This window comes from Prinia subflava, chromosome 6 (assembly GCF_021018805.1).
Source record: "Prinia subflava isolate CZ2003 ecotype Zambia chromosome 6, Cam_Psub_1.2, whole genome shotgun sequence".
NCBI lineage: Eukaryota > Metazoa > Chordata > Aves > Passeriformes > Cisticolidae > Prinia > Prinia subflava.
In genome coordinates, this window is record NC_086252.1 from 35,782,941 (window position 1) to 35,802,776 (window position 19,836).

The 19,836-nt window shown below is 49.6% G+C and overlaps 1 protein-coding gene across 2 annotated transcripts in view; it reads right to left on the bottom strand.

Annotated features, from left to right (window-relative positions):
- Positions 1-19,186, bottom strand: part of ZEB2 (zinc finger E-box binding homeobox 2) — a 113,026-nt gene extending 93,840 nt beyond the window's left edge. The window contains exons 1-3 of one of the 2 annotated variants that reach the window (XM_063401019.1): positions 18,934-19,186; positions 18,731-18,829; positions 15,938-16,099 (exon numbers count right to left, since the gene is read on the bottom strand). In XM_063401019.1, coding sequence (XP_063257089.1) covers positions 15,938-16,010 — 73 coding nt within the window. In that variant the 5' untranslated portion in view covers positions 16,011-16,099; positions 18,731-18,829; positions 18,934-19,186. The remainder of the gene's footprint in view (positions 1-15,937; positions 16,100-18,730; positions 18,830-18,933) is intronic. The other variant, XM_063401020.1, reaches the window with a different exon arrangement.
- Between the last annotated feature and the right edge of the window lie 650 nt (positions 19,187-19,836).

Consider the following 19,836-nt stretch of genomic DNA (forward strand, 5'->3'; position numbering starts at 1 on the left):
AGAAAGCACCAAAATGCCGATAAACAAAGTTCATCTCAGGGAAAATCTCTGTATGCATAACCTAGTTAACAATTCTTTCATGGTTGCAGGATGAAATTTGAAATGCATGTTGAAAAAGAGAGTTCCTACAGAAAGCATCAGTACTACCGAGGCTTTTCGAGTGCGCTGTACTAATTTTAAACCAGAAATCATTATGATTTCCGTGCCGTATTAGCATCTCTTTTATTTCGTGGTATCTCTGCTGCACTATTTCAACTCGCTGCAGGTTGCTGTTACTTTTTTTTGATACCACGTTGTTTAAACATACACCGGAGCTGAAGACATTCGGGATTACCGGGGACTTCAATCAACGTTTTTGGCCTTTGTAAAGGATCTTAGCCAAACATTTGGTGCAGTTAAACTCCAACTGATGCCACGACACACGGAATATCACTCCCCAAAAAGTGTAGAACTGATGCATTGTGCCATCTCTGGCAGCATTTGTTCATCGTTTGCTGCGACTGGGGAGGAAGAAAGATACGGAATGCACGAATTGATTTTCAAATTACCTCAATATTTTGAAAACATTTTCACCTGCATGCTGAGAATGCTAAGAATAGGCAGGAAGGCAATTGTGCATTTGCACAGCCTCCACTGCATTCATTTATAAATTACCTCATCACTGACTGAAATTAACACTGATTCTTACAGGCAATTTCTCAATTTCCAATGCTAATTACATTTTTTTTACTTTTAAATTCTGTACCACCTGTTTTGGGCAAGACATCTTAGGCAGCGCGACCGCATTTAATCACAATTTTAATTAACCGCCCTGTAGATGTGAAAAAGAAGCAATTATAATATAGATGAATGATGATTTTTCTGCATTAAATTGTTTTGTTTCCCTGGTATGTTGATTGTAACACAGCACACAAATACAGTAACTGTACAATTTTTTTCTATTGTAATTTAGTAATTGTTTTTGGAAAACCAGTTTGGGAATGAGTGACTTCATCTGTTTACAAATTGATTGATACTGTTAACTCACTGATTGCTGCAGCATACATTTTGTATTGCACAGCCTAGCATAAAATATAATTAGGCATGCACAGACTTTGCAGCACCATTTTGGAATCTGAAAATCAACTGTAACCGAAGTGTGTTTTCCTTGAGCATCCTCGTATCAGCCGCGGCCGATGATACGATAATCAACAAACAATGGGCTTTTCCCATCCCGCCGCTGGTAGAAACCCTTGGATTTAATCTGATAGTCTCACAGTGTAAGGGTTAGAGGTTTTTTTTTATTTTTTCAGAATGCGCTTTGCCAGGCCTGGGAGCTGAGGGCTGGCAAGTCAGCAGCTTGCCCAACTCCCTCAGATCGCTATCGGGAAGGAGCAGGCGAGTGATGGGAAGAAACAATGATGGCAAAAAGAGCGGCGGTTCACGGAACGCGGGGATCGCTCCTGACACGCGTGTGCTGTGGCACCGGCTATCTCCAGCTACACGTTACAGGGGGAAAAGATCTCCATCTGACTCATGGCTGGCAGACACAGCCCGGCCAAGTTTTATATATATCCCCACGGAGAAGCGCGAGACCGTTCCCGTTAGAGGCAAAGCCTGCTGGCTTTCCCAGGGAGCGAGGTCGCACCGGAGCGGGAAGGGAGCAGATGTGCAGCACTAGCAGCACCTGGGCTTTGGGACACAGTGCCACCATCACTGTGCTCTACCAGCGACCCGGGACTGTCTGGTGGGGATCTCCCACCTTGGGGCTGTAAATCCTCCAGCAGAGGTGGATTGAGGGGCAGGGACGCAGGTAAGGTGCACCCTGACATTTACAGAATAGAGGTGGCAGCTCTCACCCTCCCAATCTTCTGTGCAATCCACAGAGCAAGAAGCCTCCACCAAGCAGGACTTGCCAAGAAGTGAGACACCACAACAACCTCTGAGAGACCACATCCCAACCAGACCAGCAATGTCACCCACAGTGCACTGAGACAAGGAGGGACGGGGGTGAGGCACACCCAGGACTGTCTCCATGGGAGCACAGGAGTCTCTGTGATTTGGAGGCAACTTGGGGGGCTCCTGGTCTCATCTGCTGGCCTGCTCGCTTTATAAATATTTGTTAAGAGGGCAGGACATAAAGTCTACTGTTCAGTAGGTGATTTTTTGTAAGAATCCAGCTATCCATACATAAAAGGGTCTATTATCTCACTGTGGAAGAGATTTACATGCGTAACTCCCATTAACTCTTATGGGACTTAGGCACGTAAATCTCTTGTGCATCTAGAGAAGAATAGACCACATAAGGTCTTGTGATCTATACTGCTAGTAGGTTTAAGTCCCTTTCATTTATAAAGCTATACAAAAATTAACCATTAAAGCTTATTCTGTGCAAGCTGTCCCCCTACATATATCACCCAGCTCTGTGTTTGAAGTGCTCGATGTAAGCGCGCACTGAGGAAAGGTACCCGAGCGAGAGAGCCCATTCATTTCAGTTAGTAAAACTGTCATCCCTGAAAGGAAGCAGACTGAGGGCAGGTAGAAAAATTGTACAGGTTTTGCTCAGCAGATTCAATTTCAGATTTAGGCTCTAGACTGCACTGCTTGGGGAAGGAATACTTTCATTTTGCTGAGCGCTCCCTCCGCCCCCTCTTTCCCTCTCTCCTACTCACAGCCCTCGAGTAAAGCCCCATGCCCTGGACCAAAGGACCCTGAGTGGCTGGAGTGATAAAATCTTTGCACAGTCCAAGTAAGATGCGGCATCTACTAAGGAAAAAGAAATAAATCTTTTATTCCATAAACTTGTTTAAGCTGAAATGTTCATTGGTAAGCCTGTAAAAGTGGGAACATCTGTGCTCCTGCTGGGATTTGATGTCTCACCACAAACCTTTCCATAAGCACTTTGTCTCTGGTAGGAGACAAAGAGGAAAATACCTGATCCCTGGCCTCACTTGGGCAGCTCCCTCTATCTTCACGCACTGACCTACTGAGCATTCCTCCCAGCAACAAGCTGCTTCCCAGGGCTACCTCTGCCATGGAAGCTGCCTAACTAATCTCTTAGCAAACACTTGCAGCAAACCTGAAGGGAGTTTAAAGAGGCGACCAAGAAGGGGAGAAAAAACCCAAAACTTTCTCCAGATAAAGCCTGCCGCATCTCTAAGAGGAGAGAACCAAGCCTAAATATAGCTCCACATGCTCACAATTTCTCTTGATGAACTGCTGAGATACAAAGTTGTGGCCACCTAATGAACATAGAGATAGATATTCTAATCTTAATCCGGTTTCCTGCTCCCTTCCACTAACCCAGCTGTCTTTCTGCCTGTCAATAGTCCCCTGACTGTGCTTACAGGTACTTGCAAGACACTGCTTTTATCCCAGCAACACTGCTGGGATGATATGGCACTGGAAAAGTCCATCCCGCGCCCTGCCTGCACACGGGGTAACCTCTCCTTAGGAGCTTATAAGAAAATCCACTGTTGAAATAAATAACAACTCTCAACAAATGATCAAAGAAGAAATAAATCTTTTACCCTTCTAAGACTTTTTAAAACTGAAATCCCATTTTTTAACTGGATAACAGTTAAGAGGCTACCGGCCACCTATTTTTCTGGGAGCTACGTTTGAAGTGTTTGCCGCACGGATGTCGGGCAGACAAACGAATCCGTGGTTCTCGGGAGCAAGAGCTTTTAAAATAAAGTTTGTGTGTAGTATACGAAAACATATTGTTTGGAATTTAAGTTCTAATATCTAGGAATAAACAGAGCATTAAATCAAGCAAAACTGTGACAAGGCCAATATGCACATGGATGATGCCAGCGAGGCATCTCCAGCCCTTTGTTCACAGCTTAACAAAACTGTGCCGTCACACCACTTTAGCTCAACAGTGCCTGTCGAATGGGCATCAGCAGATCAGCCAATGCCTGTCACACACACAGCTGAAAAACTGTTTGAAAGCAAGGCTTACTTTAGCACAAGTCTGGTAGGAAGAGTGAGAGGGATTTTTAATCATCTGGTAAAGACTACAGATATATATTTAGGGAGGAAAAAGATATATATTGTCAGCTTTCTTCCTTAGGAAAGTAACGTAGTTTTGCTCTTTTTCACCTCTAAGGAGGGAATGGGTCTTGGAGGTGTTGCCTGTTCCTTGGTGTGCTGCTCCCTTCCACGCTACATCAGATTTGGAATTATTTGCAAATAAGTAAAATTCTTTCAGGGCGGGAGGGGTGTCACAGGGAGCGATCCAAATTTGTCAAAAAAAATCTATTAAAAATTAATTTTCACCTTGTCCTGCTTGGAAACCCCCTCCTCCCCATGACAGAGGATAAATGAAATAACACATTCAAGGAAATGTTTGTTTTGATTCTAATGCAATTATCTTTGCAGATGAACGTCTCCCTGGGTTGGTTTTGTTTTTGCCTTTTTTTTTTTTTTAGCTGATCAAAATATGTTTTCATTGGTATTAACAACCTTCTCCGTCACTTCTCTTAACAGTCCTGGTGCAAAACATCCCTCCGTAAAGAACCACAGCAAAACAAGCTTGTCAGCGCCAGCAACTTCAGCTCGGCACTTCTCTCTTTTTCCCAACACTTTTTTTTTTTTTCTCCCCCAGTTTATGGGGGTTTTGGCACACCCCCCCTCCCCAGCCCGGCCTCCCCGCGGCACCGGGGCGGGCTCGCAGCGCTCGGCTCAGGGTGGGACTGGGGGGCCCGGGGTTGACCGGGGGGGCCCGGGGGAGCGGGGGGCGGCAGCCCCGGGTGCTGAGCCCTCTCCCCCTGCCTGCCCGCCGCTGCTGTCAGCTCGCTGCCTGCACTTTAGCTGTCTCTTTCCCAGTCCCTACCCTGTCACTTTCTGGGCTGCCAATTTCAACTTGAAGCTTGACTGGGCTGATTTGATGCAAATACCTCCAGGGAAAACCCTGAAACTGATGAACAGTTATGTCAAGTCGATTTTGCACCATCGGGAAAAGGTAACCTCTGCGAGAAAAAAAAACAACAAGGTTAAAGAGACAAGGGCTTTTCACGTGTAATACCACTGCTGCACATCTCGTTCACTGTTTACCATCCCTCAGAAATTGTAACTGTCAGAATTAGTCCTAATTGCAGATGCGAAAGCTGCCATTATAATAAAAACAGAGGCAGTGCAGGCATTAAATGTAGCAGCCTAATTTGTGAGACTACTGAAAAGGTAGAGTAAATGAATATTTCATTACTTTAATTACCAGGGACTACTCTTTTCTTGCTGTCTTATGATAAGTGTTGCTGTAACTAGCAACAGCAAACATCCACTAAAACATAAAGTGCAATAATAGTACTGCTGTCAGGATCGCTGCTTTAAAATACGAGCGGGAGGGGGGAAGGGGGAAATATAATGGTTTATCTATTTCTTAGAGATCCGCAGGAGTAGGAGATGGAAACTCGTTTAACGTCAAAAAACAAAGAGGCGAGTAAACAGGTTTTAGTCAAAGAAAATAATGACCCGGAGGAGGGGAGGGGTGGGGAGGGGGGGAGTTGAGGACACACTTGAAACCCCAGAGCCGGGAGGAGCGCAGGCAGCGCCGAGCCGCTTCCCCTCCCTCCTGGGAACGAAGTTCGGGGCTGCGCCGCCGCGGGAGCCCTGCCGGGGCGAGGGGGGCCCGGCATCCCGGGAGCGGCATCCCGGGAGGGGTTCGCACCTCGGCCCGGAGCGCTTCTCTCGGCAGCGCCGGCACCGCGGGGGTGTGTGCCCCGTCCCCCGCCCCGCAGAGGCGGTTCACACCTCTGCCCCGGGGCCGGAGCGGGGGGGCCCGGGCGGCTCTGCACGCCCCCGCCCCAGCGCGGCGCCCCGGCGGGCGCGCCTGCAGCTCGCACCGCTCCTCTCCGCTCCTCTCCGCTCCTCTCCGCTCCACTCCGCACCGCGCTGCCAGGGGGAGCAGGGGAGGAGGGGGGGATGCTCCCTGGGGCGGCGGCTCTCGGTCTGTGCCCTGCCGAGCCGCCCACCTGCGGGGCGGGCGCGGGGGTCCCCGGGCGGCTCCGCAGGAGGGGGGTCCCGGGGGATGTGACCCGAAGCATCCCGGCTCGGGGCAGGGGGGGCACTCCGAGCCGGGCGCCCGCCGGGGATGCCCTGCCCTGGGGGAGCCTCCCCGCTCCGCCCCGGGGCCGCCCCGGGCGCCGCTGCCCGCACAGCGCCCGCACGTCGGGGCCGCCGCCGGCCCGGCCGCGGCTGCGGCCCCGCCGCTCGCAACAGCCGCTCCCGACAGAGCCGGGGAAATTTGTCAACAATTCGCAACCACGCTGGTAATTACATTCCTGGAATCCGCAGCGATAGATGTAAAGATAAGGGAGCTGCCTCGACTTTCCGCTTGGAATAATCTGTTTGCAGCGACCTATTCCTCTTCCTAGCCCTTCCTAACCACGTTCCCCCGTTACGCCTCCTGCGCCTTCTGCCACTGGGCTCTCCAGAAACATACGTGACGAGTCGCTGTGCCTCACTCCTGTCCGAGGAGGCACCAGCTCCCTTCTCGCCTTTGTGTCCCCATCCCTCCGACCCAACTTTCCTGTCAGACCCGAAAAATATGCAAGGCTCGCACTGCCGCTGAGAAGCAGGACAAAGTTTAACTTCTCTGTTGGCAGTCGGAGAATAACTCCCAGGCAGGATTCAAGCAAAAGATCTGATTTGCTGAATTCTGCTCTTTGATTTGTATTTGTATGTTATTGCTACTGCTAAGGTTGTTGCCAACCTCAATTAGATCACAAATGAGATCAGTTTAATTCAACTCCCAAACTGTGACCTGACCATGGTCTGAAAGTATTCAAAAACGCATTTTAAGCCTTCCTTTGATTTCAAAAGGAATACTGCATGCTTGGTCATTCATACAAATAACATAAAACGTAATTATGGGATGATTTGGCAGATGACATTCCTGCCAAACGACGCTCCATGCCAGAGCCTGTAATGCTATGGCTGCTGTCCTGGTGCTCGAGAGCACAGCACCCTTGTGTAACGTGGGAGTAATGGGCTGTGTGCGATGTGGAGGTGTTTAAAAGCACTTGGGGAGGCAAATGCAGCAGCAACAACCACGCCACCATCAAACCCCCCAGCCAGAAACTGCTGTATCACTTGGAAGGGAAGCGGATCCGCACTATCAAATCTCCAGGAGGCTGTGACAAAGGGAGCTTGCAGCTTGACACACGGGTAACAACATAGCAAACACCTTTAATTCTGTCATGTCTCATACCCTTTGCTTTCTCACACATTCGTGGCTGCTCTAGCATTGACACCTACACTTAAAAAAAAAAAAAAAAAAAGAAAGAAAAAAAAAAAGGGAAAAGAACCCTTGACAACAAAAATCCTCAAATGAGGCAATCTTATTCCAGCTAAAAAAAGAAACACCTGGAAAGTTATTCTTCTGCCCAGCAAAAATAAATAACTTATTAGCTTCTGCTTCTAACAGCTCTGAAAAGAGCAGAAAACAGTGAAAAAAAAAGTTCACTTTTGGGAATGAGAAACCCCCAGAAAGCTGTTGGCTTTCCTTGGAGCCTGGGAGCTCTCGGGGAGCCACTCGTACAGGTTTGCCGGCGGAACTCCTCAGCTATTCTGCTGCTCGAATGCGAATCCTAGATTGACCTTCCTGCCTCAGCAGCGCTCGGGAACGTTCCTAGAGAGGGTTTGGGTGATGTTACATTGAGGGGCAGGTGCAGAGCGTGCCTGCGTGCGGGCACACGCACAGGTAAACCCTCACTGCTGGGGCAGCCCTCTCCTGCCCATGCCCCCAGCTCTCCCCAGCCCTCCTCTCTGATGGATTGATCCCGAAAGCTTCAGCTGCCACCAAGTCAAAGATGTGTCAGGCTGCTGTGGCTTCAGCAGTGCCACCTCCTCGCCTGTCCTGTCCCCCCCAAACTCCCCGGTGCCCCCACTCCAGGGCCAGCACCTGCAGGGCCTGGGCCGGGCAGGGCCCCGGAGTGCAGAAGGAGTTAAGGCTCTTTCCAGCATTACTGGGTAGGTTAATATCACAGCTGCTTGGTAAAGCATTATCCAGCACCTCACTTAACAAAAGCCTGCTTTTGCAAACAGACTCCTACTTTTCCCCAAGTGTCCAAAGGTGTTTACTGAAGTAAATCTGCCTAAATCCTCCATTGCTTGGGTCATGGGGGTGGTTAGGAGGGTGGAAGGTGTAGAGATAATCTCTTTTTGTAAATTCTGTAAATCTTCTGGGAAAAAATCAGGAATCTGTGTCACATGCCTCTGTTCAACTGGTAACATCTCGGTTAGTGTGCTCCTTATGAGTGAAATCTGCCATAGCAGCTACAGGAAAATAAGACATCCCTCCCGTTTCTCATTGTTCAAACTGTTCTTCCCTCTCGAAGTTGCTTTAGCACGTTTAATCTATTTGCTGATGGGGGGAAAAAAAAAACCTGTTAGGATCTTAAAAGTGGTTTCTGGAAAAAAAAAATAAAAATGACAGTTTGGTCGGCAGGAGATAGTGTAGTTGAAAACTTGTCACTTGAGATTTCTGCACTACCCCGGTTATTCCAACACCAGCAACTGCATATTACTTTTTACATGTTGCAAATAGAGGCAAACAACACAGGAAATTTTGACAGCTCTGCCTGAAAGGGCTTAAATACTTCTCAGTAAGCAGGATCCAGTTATAAATAAACCTTCTCTTGGTGAGAAAAAAGTGGCTACGACCAAAGACCTCAATATTTTTCTAGAAAACTGTCTGATTAAAAGCACAGAAGAGCTTCTGAGAAACAAACAAACAGGCAGATATGGGGTGGGGGGACACACACACAGAGGGATGGGGGCACAGCCGGAAAATGCACATGGACCTGACTACAAAACCCCACGAGGGAGCCCGGCTACAGAAACTTCCACAAATCTCGCCTTCCTCCTCCTCCTCCTTCTCCTCCACCTCCTCCTCCTCCTCCGTGTGCATTTTCTGGTGCCGCCGAGGATTCGCTGAGTCGCTGCTTTTCCCCGCCGGGTCGGGGCAGCCCGGGCCGGCCGCCAGCCCGGGGACACCCCCGCCACTGCCACCGCCACCGCCACCGCCACTGCCGCGGCCCCCGGCCCGGCCGGCTGCAGCGACACCCGGCCCAACACTTCACACAAATGGGGGGACAAAAAAAATAGGAATAAAAAAATTACATCTCAACTGGGGAACTGGGGAAAGGGCGATTTCGCCCCGCCAAATCTGCTTCACCCCAGTCCCCAAGGTCATGGCGAGTAAACAATAATAGTAATTAAAACAAAATAATAGGCAGCAGTCAAGAGCTGAGAGTACACACACCTGACCCTAACTATAACAGACTTCTCAGAGTAGAATTTGATCCCTCTCTGACACTTTCTACCTCAAGTGTTAGAGCGAGTGGCCATGAATAGTACAGGCATGCCATCTTGTAACACTATCTGCCTGTCAGAAGAGCCAAGGCTGGGTAGAGCAGGATCTATATAAGGCTTGTAACTAGGGGAAGCCCAACAAACAGCTACAAACACCTAAGTTATTTTACTCAGCCTCCACCCTTCTGCTTTTTCCCCCCTTCTTCTCACTCTCTTTTTTTTTTTTCTTTTTTTTCTTTTTTTTTTTTTTTTTTCTTTTCATCTTGGCTTTCTGTTGCAGAATGCAAATGTAGCCTGCCGGCGGTGAATGGGCTGAATTGTGATTAAGAAGAAGAAGAGCTCCTTTCTTTGTTCTCCCCTCAGGGGATGTTTACTGGGAGAGACACAGCGGATCAGATATGAAAGGCATTCAGGTCAGCATTGATGTGAGCGAAAGTGAAATCATACCTAAGGCATTCAAAAGACCGCCGTGTCAGGGGTTCAGCTAACGGTGCATCTACTGTGTCTTCCCTGTTAGGCACAAAAAAAAAAAAAAAAAAAAAAAAAAAAAAAAAAAAAAAAAGAGAAAAAAAGGAAAAAAAATCTCCACAAACAGGCATTTTTTTAAAAAAAAATTACCACGAAAATTATATCGAGAAGAAAAAAAAAAAAAAAGTTTTCCCTCTCTTTACCACCAGAGCAGAAACTCCAGCACTCAGTGCTCTTTGCCCTTATGATCACGGATGGGGCAGGTCGACTTGCATTAATTGTAGCTGCTGGGATCAGCATCCTTTTCAGGGGGAAATGAATCTAACCTGAAATGTGGGCGGTGATGTTTAAGCGCACCTCTAACATCCCATTTCCCTCTGCGGAGCACACCACGCATAGGTGCAGGCAGAGGTTCACACGCACCTCTCCATGGGTCCCAACAAGCTGCGTGGCTCATTTATTCTGCTCCCAACCACCAGCAAGCGTTTCCTGCCTCCCTCAGAAGCCACCCCGGGTGATCAAGGACAGGGTGGCCGATCCAAACAGCACAGCACACCTTCAAAAGTGAGCTTTCATTGACTTGGAAACTCCTCGAAACACTTTGCTGCAAGCTCGCAGCGCAAGAGGATGGTGATCGGAGGCGTAAGGAGTTGGGGCACAGCTCTCTAAGTTAAACTGCTGCAAGGAAAAGTCTGGGCATGGTCGTTTTATTCACCAGAAAAAAAAAATCCACTTGATGAAGAAATACTTGGATCTTACTATTTTTTAAAGTCTCTACTTCTCCCAGCCTAGTTATTCTCTCAATAGAGTTTCCCAGTGGTTAGCTGACGCTGTTGGCATAAACAGAGATATGTAAATATGTAGGGAAAATATAGCAAATTACAGTTAAGCATACAAAGAGTTAGGAGGTGGCTGCATTTACGGGGCTGAAATGAAAATGAAAACGACAGATCATTCTTAAAAAGCCCCCCAAAATTAAGGAACAGGACTAGATGTTGTGTGCACTAACCAGTGCACTATTCTGAATTTGTTTCCACCCTCAGAACCTTAGTTAAAATATATTGTTTGTCTAATGCTCACATCTGCTTTAATGGTGACGTTTAATTCTGAAATATTTTCAACTAGTGTTTCTGCACCACAGATTTCTCTCCTTTTTCTCTATACTCTAAAAAGACAACTAAAGAGCAATCAAAAAGGTGTCTGACTTGGCCATTCAGACAATTGCACCCTTGTGGGAATGCTGGAATGAATGGTACAGTGGACACCCCAGCACTATTGACGTTATAAACATGTAAATGAAACACATTAGGGCAGACAATCAATTGTCTGTGAGCACTGCAAACCTGCACTCCCTTTCTGTGTGACAGGCACAAAATAGTGTCTACCTTGGGAAGCCATGGTCTTGGAGAAAAAAAGGACAAAGAGTTCTCTTTCACAGAGGAGAAAATGCACCTTAAAAGCACTGGGATAATGCAGATGCCAAAAACTGTTGTGAGGCGAAGAATTTCCTATTTCTTGGAATGAATGTGGGGCTGCTGCTGTAAAAGAATCAACACCCTTCTTTCCACTCTAAAGGGAGACACACATTTTTCTTGGGGAATATTACCAGCCTGTCCTGAGAGCTTGCATCTCAGTCTCCCATATATTTCTTCTACCTTGGGCAGTTGGCTATGTATAATTATGGATAATTAACTTGTAATGATTTCCTTATCATTTTTTTTTCCTTTTCAAACATGCCTCTCCCAAGCCATCAAATGCATTTTCTTGCAGCAATTAGAAATTCCCCCAAAACTTTCCTTGCGAAGCATGTGCAATAAGCAAAACCAGTAAGCACCGAATGGTTCACAAATGGCAAACAGTAAATCAGGCACTAATCTCCAAATTCGCTGGGTTTCTCGAAACTCGGAAGAAAATAAATAGATCCGACTTGACACAGAAAGCAGCCTCCCCTGCTCCGTGTCACAGCTCAGCCTGGACATGAATCTGCACCGAGAAAACGTGGCTGGGTGATCATTCCGCCCTGGCCACTCGCATTTATGGCATTAATTTTTAATACCTATCTCCAGGTGCTTTTTCTGGAGGTGGTAGCAGTGCATTTGCCTGGCTACCCAGAGAGCCAGGGCTCCCGGAGGAAATCTCCTCGCAACGGATTCCCGGCCCTGGGGAGCTGCCCGGGCCCGGGAGCGCTCCGGGTGCCCGCGCTGCCCGCTGCCACCTGGGCTGCGCAGGAACAGCTGCCTCCTCACACCCCAGCCTCAGTCTAGCTGCCTCCAAACTTCTCCAGGCAGGGAAGACAAGACTCACTTCCCACTCACTAAAGGCAGCAGGCAGGCTTGCCTGTTTTTTTCTTTTTCTTTCTTTCTTTTCTTTTTTCTTTTTTTTTTTTTTTTTTTTTTAATTTCCCTTCTTTTTCAAGTGAGAAGTGAAGGAGGTTTTTCTCCCCTTCCACAGCATCCCTGGAAGGAGGGTGGGTGGGTATCTTTTTGGGAAAGGCTCTGAGCAAGTCTACTCGTCTCTGCTTGTTTGGTCTGTGCTCTTGGATCAGACGCCCTGAAAGCATTGAACTTTCTCCCTTTTCTTTACAACTGGAAGCGAGGTGGCAAAGGAATCAAAGAGAGCTGTTTACTGAAACTTTGGGGTAAATTAGATACAACTTTCCCCCCTCCCCCTCCCTCCCCCCCCTCCCCTCTTCGCGGGGATTTTAATTTCACTTTGGATTTTCGAGGAGGGGAGCGGAAAGGAGGGAGGAGGTGGGGAAAAACCCCTCAGCCAACAAACGCCAAACCACAACAACACGGAGAGAGAGGCAGCTCATCAGGCATGGCAGGGCAGGGCTGCCGGCCGGACAGCGCTGCTCCCGGCCCCGCTCCGCACCGCTCCGCACCGCTCCGCACCGGCGCTGCGGCCTCCGCGGGGCGCCCGTGCGGAAAGGGGGCTCGCTACCCCCTCCTCCTCTTCTTCCTCCTCCTCCTCCTCCTCCTCTTCTGCCGCCACTTCTCTCTCCCGAGTGAAAGTGCCGCGAAGTGAGTCAGGCGCTGGGAATCATCTGACTGAACTTCCCGGAGCTCCGCCGCATTCCTGGGCTGCCGCTCCCGCACCTCCCGCCCCCCCCCCGGCCCCGCTTTCGGGGTCCCCTCCTTCCAATCCTCCCCCTCCCCGGGGGGCTCACCCCTCACTGATTTCCACATCGTCTCTCTCAAGCCACCCCCCCTCCCGCACACCTCTCCTGCACTCCAGCAGCTCTCATCAACCCCGTTATCTTGGAAAATCCCGAGCCTGCTTCCTTTCTACCCTATTTAGCTCCGCTGTAATTTTATCCAGCCCCGCTATCTCACCCCGAGCCTTGCCCATCCCCGCACACACGCAGATACACGCACACAGGCGTGGAGCCCACTGAGGCATTAGTTGGATTATTCTGTTTTGTCCCCGTCTGTAATGTGTCTGGGATTCACTAACGCTCCTCTCGCTTCCTTCATGACCATCTATTTTTTTTTTTCTCATGGCTTTTAAATTTTATTTCGGTTCTGCTGCGTTTCTAAGGAATTTCTGTCCGAGTTCGATAAGCATCACCGTTTCTGGTGTTATCAGCAAAGACACAAGCTCAGAAGTAACATCTTTTCCACGATTCCAGGAAAGAAGAAAAATCCACTCAGTCCAGATAAATCCTAGGCAATTCCCAACAGGAAAGGCATTGGATACGTGCTTGTCGAGAAAATGAAAAAAAAAAAAAAAAAGAAAAAAAAAAAAAAAAGCTCTAACCAAACCCACCCTCGCTGTACCTGCTCCTCAGAACCAAGGCAGTTCTCACTCAGAAATGAATGAAAGAAACAAATTAGGGAGCACAAAGAGGAAAGAGGGGACAGACAGAAAGTAGAGAATTATTTCCTTCCCCCCCCCGCCACACGCCCCGTGTCTTGGCCAGAACAAGACACTGAAGGGAGAGCTCAGCCCCTCGCACAAGCGGTGCACACACACACTTGAAGTTTGCAGGATCTTTAAGTGGTTACCTTAAAAATCGCAATTAAACTTTCGTCTCCCAAGTGTGGTGGCTTTTCCAAGTTAGTGCAGCTCCCTGAAAAGACCCTTTTTGCATGGGAACAACCAGAATGTGCCACCCCGCTCCATACGTGCTCCCAAAGACTTGGCTGCACTACCAGGAGACGGTCCTGGTGTCCTGGGCAAACACAGGCATCCAGGAATTTTATTTTTTTTTCTTGGAGGGGGGGGTGGGTAAGGGTGGTGGTGGTGGGGTTTTTTTTTTAGGACTCAAATCATGTTGAGAAAATATTAAACACGTAGATGCATCCCTCACCAGAGAGCATGTGATGGGTTTAACACGCTAAACTAATAGTCTTGCCTGGAAAAGCAAGGAGGCTGAGGAAGAAGAATAAAACCCCCTCAAACACTCAGAATATTCTTTACTGCAAAAGAGCACTTCTGGATGCGTTGCTTTAAATCTCATTCTCTTTTTCTCTCAAAAATGACTGTTTAACATAAGAAAAAAGGCTACTTGACACAAAGCTTTTGTTATCCAGTTGATCAGCAACGTGCTTTAGATACTTGTAAGGGGAAAAAAAGCCCCACAACAGACATTGATTTTAGAAAATCAATAACCAACATTTAATAAAAAGAACAGAGGAAACACAAGAGAGGAGAGGGAAACATTACGTGTAATTTTAATGTCTACTAAATTACCCAGAGATGAGGGAAAGGGGAGGTCTCCTCTGTGAGGACCACCTTAAATAATGACAGACACAAGAGTAAAGGGTGGTGGTGGAGGGGGAGAGACTTTAAAAAAAGATAACAAGGAACGGATCCTTGGGAAGCTGCTCGGAATATATTATTTTAGTTGGTTTTTTTTTTTTTTAATTTTTTTTGTGTGATTTTTTTTTTGGTAATACTAAGCCAAGCAAATAGATCAAAGACAACACAAAGGGAAAAGCCAGTGTAACATAACGAACAGTTTCTGACTAAAATTCCTCTATCACTCCCCCATATGGCTCGACGCCTCCACCACAACAAGAAAAAGACACACACACGCACACACACACACTCACACTCACAACCTAGAGAGAGGAAGGGGAAAGGGGGGGCAGGATCATTTGTTTCTAATCAACATTCTCTTGTCTTTGTGTTTTTTGTTGTTGTTGATGTTGTTGTGTGTGTCCCCCTCCTCCTGCAGCCCCCCTCCACCTCCACCTCTCCACTTAAATGAAGTAGCTGAGCTATAAGCGCATGGGTTCAGGTTCACACAAATATCTTCCTTCCTCCGGCTCCTCGAGAGGAAAGTTGTTGGAAGTGGGGCCGGGATGGCCACGGAGGGGCTGCGGGCGGGGAGGGGGAGGCTGGCGGCGGGGAAGCGGCTATCAGCCGGGAGAGAAAGGAAGAAACTACGGGAGGGACGGGGAGAGACGGAGAAAGAGAGACCCACCACACCAGTGAAAGCTGCCAAATGTGAAATCAGCCCAGAACACCGCGTCCCACTGCGCCCCGGCCCTGCGCGACCGGCGGGGACCAGAGAGGGCAGCGACGGACAATCGGGCACCGAGCTCATTAGTATTATTAATTATCAGGGAGGAGGAAGTTTCATTTTCGAGTCCCTAACAATAAATAATAATAAAAAAAAGAATAAAAGAGAGAGAGAGAGAGAGAGAGTCGCTAACTCGGTGCCAGCCCGCCTCGGGGTTCTCACGCTGCCGGGTTTTTTTCCCAGGGCCGCCCGCCCCGCTCGTTCCGCGCCGCTCCGCGCCTCCCACCGCCCCGCTGCGCTCCGCTCCGCGCCCCGGCCCGGCCCGCACTGACAGCGCCGGAGCGCCCCGCGCAGAGCGCCGGGCCCGCCGCGCCGCCCCCGCCGCTGCTCCGCCGCTCCGGGGCAGCGGCCCCGCCGCTCCGGGCCACGGGGGCAGCGCCCGCGCCGCTCCGCGCCCGCGCAACAAACTTTGGGGCGCGGCGGCGGCGGGGCGGGCGGCGGCGCGGCTCCCCCCGGCCCCTCCGCACCGCTCCGCACCGCTCCGCACCGCGGGACCCGCGCACGGAGGCGGGGGGCGGCCAGCCCCGGGCTGCCGGGCGCCGTGCCCCCCTCCCCGTCCCGCTCCCCCGTCCTGCCGCCGCCTTTCCCCCCGCGGCCGCGCCGGAGCCGGCCGGAAAAAGTTTTCCCGGGGGGCCGTCTTACCGTTTTTCCTCCGGGGGTTGGCTTGTTTTCGCCTCTTACACCTGGGGCCATCCGCCATGATCTGCTGCTTCATTGATAAGAGTGGATCAGATGGCAGTTCGCATGGGCTCGACTCCCTGATTCAGCAGCAGCGGCAGCGGCAGCGGCAGCAGCACGCAGGCTCTATGTAACGACCAAACACAGCGACAATGTGGGCATCGGGATGTCCCATTTAAACGCAGGGCGCCAACGGGGACCCCAGTTTGCACCCGAAAGAGAACCCATCCACGCACACGGCGAGGCTGGCCGTGCCGGGGGAGGTGGGACGCGGTCGGAGCGGGCTCCCCCTCTCTCCCCAGCCGGGCAGATTTCTTCTTTATTTATTTATATATTTATTTATTTATTTATTTCTGCTCCCTCTCTCTCTCTCCCTCTCTCTCTCTCTGTGTGTGTCTCTGCGTGTGTGTGTGTGTGTGTGTGAGCGCGTGTGCGTGTGTCTCCCTCCCTGCGTGTGTGTGTGTTGCACCAGCAAAGCAGATCAGAGAGAGAGAGAGAGAGAGAGAGAGAGACAAGAATTACATCTCAAATGAGTCATAACTCATGACCGTATGAGGGAATGCACAGCTTTTACAGTAGGCTGTTTGACTCAATGCTAGGCGGACCATTTCCTCCTAAAAGTACTTTAATTTGACACTAGAACTTCTTTTCAAGCGAAACCCTACCCTTCTCCTGCCTTCATTTTTTTTCCCCTTCCAAAGTGCACTCCAGCAAAGTGATAAGAGCAGAGGGAAACATGGCTCTCCCCTGTCCTTTTGGGGTAAAGATCAGCACGGATGCCTCCCCCTCCCCCTAACAACGAGGAGCGTAATTATAAACCTCTGTCACCTTTTTAGTCAGTTTGACAATATTCAGGGTTTCCCCTGCCCCTTAGTTAAACAAAGCTTCAGAGTGTCATATATTTTTTTCTTTACCTTCCCAGAAAAGAAACAGAAATCAAAACTACCGCTGTCAGAGTTTTCAGAGCCTTTCAGTTGGGTTTTGGTTTTTTGTTTTTAAGAAAAAATATATAAATAAAAGCGACTTGTAAACTTTTAGACCTACTGTGCGTGCCTGTGTGCCCGGGCTGGGCAGGAGGCTCTATCTGTCAAAGGGAAAGAGGGGCAGGAGCGTTTGGTTTGCTGCAAGAACGCTCCTGAAACTCAGTCCATCTCGAAGAAGATGCTGTAGCTTTAAAGATGCTTTGACTCGAGGATTAGTTTAAACAGGGGGCTATAAAAGATGTAACAGATGCAAACTGTAAAACAAGGGCAATTAACCCTTGCTCTCCTGAGCAGGATGCCCCCTCGCCTTCGCATCTATTGTCTTCTCCTGCACTGGGAGTTTTACATAAAACCTAAAAAATTATTACCTGACTCCACAATTTCAATATATACACACATACACATATATTTTAAGCAGAGTGAGATTTTTCCCCCCCTTTTCCTCTTTCCTCTCCCTTGTGTCTTTTTACTTTGCTGGAGCTTCACACCAGGACTGAGCAGTGAAGTGTGCTGCTGTTGGGTCTTTTTATTCTGCCTGAACTCTCTCCTCAGGCGTTTACTGTTATAAAACCTGCTCGGCTATAAATAAAAAATAATAAATCTCCAAGCAGGTAAGCGGATGGGAAGATTGAGAGAGTGTGTGTGGGGTCAGCGTGTTTACTCACACTCTCCTGCCTGGGATTCCGCCTGGACAGGGGGAATGGGTGGCTCTGAGGATGTGGATGAATGTGGCTGAGCAAAGAAGAGGCTGAGAAATGTGCTAGAAACTTTAGTATTTGCCAGTTATTCCCGAGGCTGGGGTGGCATCACCGCGGCAGATCTGCCAGGAGAGGAGATCCAGCGGGGAGGGAGGACAGGCACCGAGGCGAGCCCAGACCCTCAGCCTGCCTCGGCAATTGGCGTTTTAATGCAAAACGACCAGCGGTGAATTGTTTTAAATGCATTTCACTCCCTTCCCCACTCTCCAGCCTCCCGTAAAAAGTTGTCAATAATTTTAAACCTGCAATTTTAGAGAACACTTTTCTTCCCAGAGGACCGGCAAGCTTTTAAAATTATGTATTAATTTTAATTTTTTTTTTCCTTTTGGTAAACGACTTATAAGTTCCAGTCTGTACTTTCACTTCTTGCTTTAGGCTCCCAGAAGCTAAGGTGTTACTTCACCCAGCTTCACAAAATAAAATATAGAAATGAAACCAACTAAGCAGACAAAACAGCAAAACTTTCTGTTTGGGGAAACACATCCTTTGCCGGGGAGCCCTGCCCGGGGCTGGGGCTCCAGCGGTGCCCGGCCGGGCTGGCTCTGCATGCTCAGAGCATGCAAAGCATTAACAGGTACCTGCAAACTTTCAGAGCTCAGATGTAAAATCTGAAATAAAAAGAGCAGGAGGTGGGTGGGGGAATGTTTCAGGGTTTTTTTGGCAGGAGGACCAAGTCCTTCCCTAACACTAAAACTTTTGCTGCTGCGTTTTAAAAGGCACCTCCCGTACCTGGCTGACAGGTAAGGGGAGCAGGGGTGGTGGTGGCACAGCCCCGAGCACCCCGAAAGTGCTCACCCCTTCCTGGAGCGGTGCTGGAGTGACTTCAGGTTTCGGTTAAAAAGATTGAAAAAAAAAAAATAGAAAAGATTTTTCTCCCCAAGTATAAACAATCCAGAAAAATTAAAATACTCTCGAAATGAAATAAGCCCGCTGATGCATGAGGTGGTGTGAGAAAAAAAGAAGAGGGAAAAAAAAAAAAAAAAAGGAGAGAAAATGGAATTAAATTCCGAACCTACCTGCGAAGTCTTGTTTGTAGTTTTGGCCAGAAATGGTGAGAAGAAAAAGCATGAAGAAGCCGCGAAGTGGAGGAGAAAAGGTGAAGGGAGATGCAGCTCCTGGAGAAATTGTAAAAAGCCTTGCAAAGAGTTGTCGGAAGGACCGTTATTCCTGCTGGGCAGGTTAGGACTGATCTCTTTCTGCCACTCCAGGAAACACAAACCTGGGGACGGACTGACGTGTTACGCCTCTTCTAATGACATTTTTTTCTTTTTCTTTTCTGTACGAGCGAGAGGAGAGACCCTGCAACACACGCCACCTATCTTTGTGGGGAGGGATAATTGGAGAGCACCAAACGTGAGCATCATGTGGAAACGTGATCGCCAAGTTTCTCTCTGGGAAAGGATCTGGGATAGATTATACCTTGAAGTCTCCGCGAACGCTTTAGCGGCAGAAATGCAATTCCACCTCCTCCCGCCCGCCCCCCGCCCCGCGCCCGCCCCCCGCCCCGCCGCTCCGCTCCGCGCCGCTCCGCGCCCCGCGGAAACTCAGCGCGCCCCGCCAGCGCATCCCGACCCCCCCGGGGGCCGCAGCCCCCTGCCCCGCGGGGGCACCCCTGCCCTCCCAGCCCGCATCCCCGCCACCCCCGGGCCGCATCCCCGCTCACCCCCCGCCCCGAGGCGCATCCCTGCCCGTGTGTGCCCCCGCCGCATCCCTTTCCCTCCCCCGGGCGGGATCCCCCGCCCCCTCCCCAGCAGGATCCCGCCGGATCCCGTGCCCCCGGGCCGGATCCCTGCCGGTTCTCCCATCCCCGGGCGGGATCCCTGGCCGTGCCCCCACCCCCGGCGGGGTCCCCCCGCTCTCCCGCCCGCCCGCGGAGCCGCGTCCTGCCCCGCACGCTCCCGCGGCCAAGCTCTCCTCTCTTGCGGTGAGGAAAACTTACCCTAACATCAAGCCTAGAAACTAAACTCTGTTCGGGTACTGCAAATAAGCTCCTGGCTTGTTTTGGTGTGGTTTTATTTTTATCCTTCACGCGTTTCTTTTGGGGCTTTTTTTTTTTTTTTTCCCTTTCATTTCAGCACTCATCCAGGTTATTTGAATAGTCAGCTAAATCTGATGAAAAAAA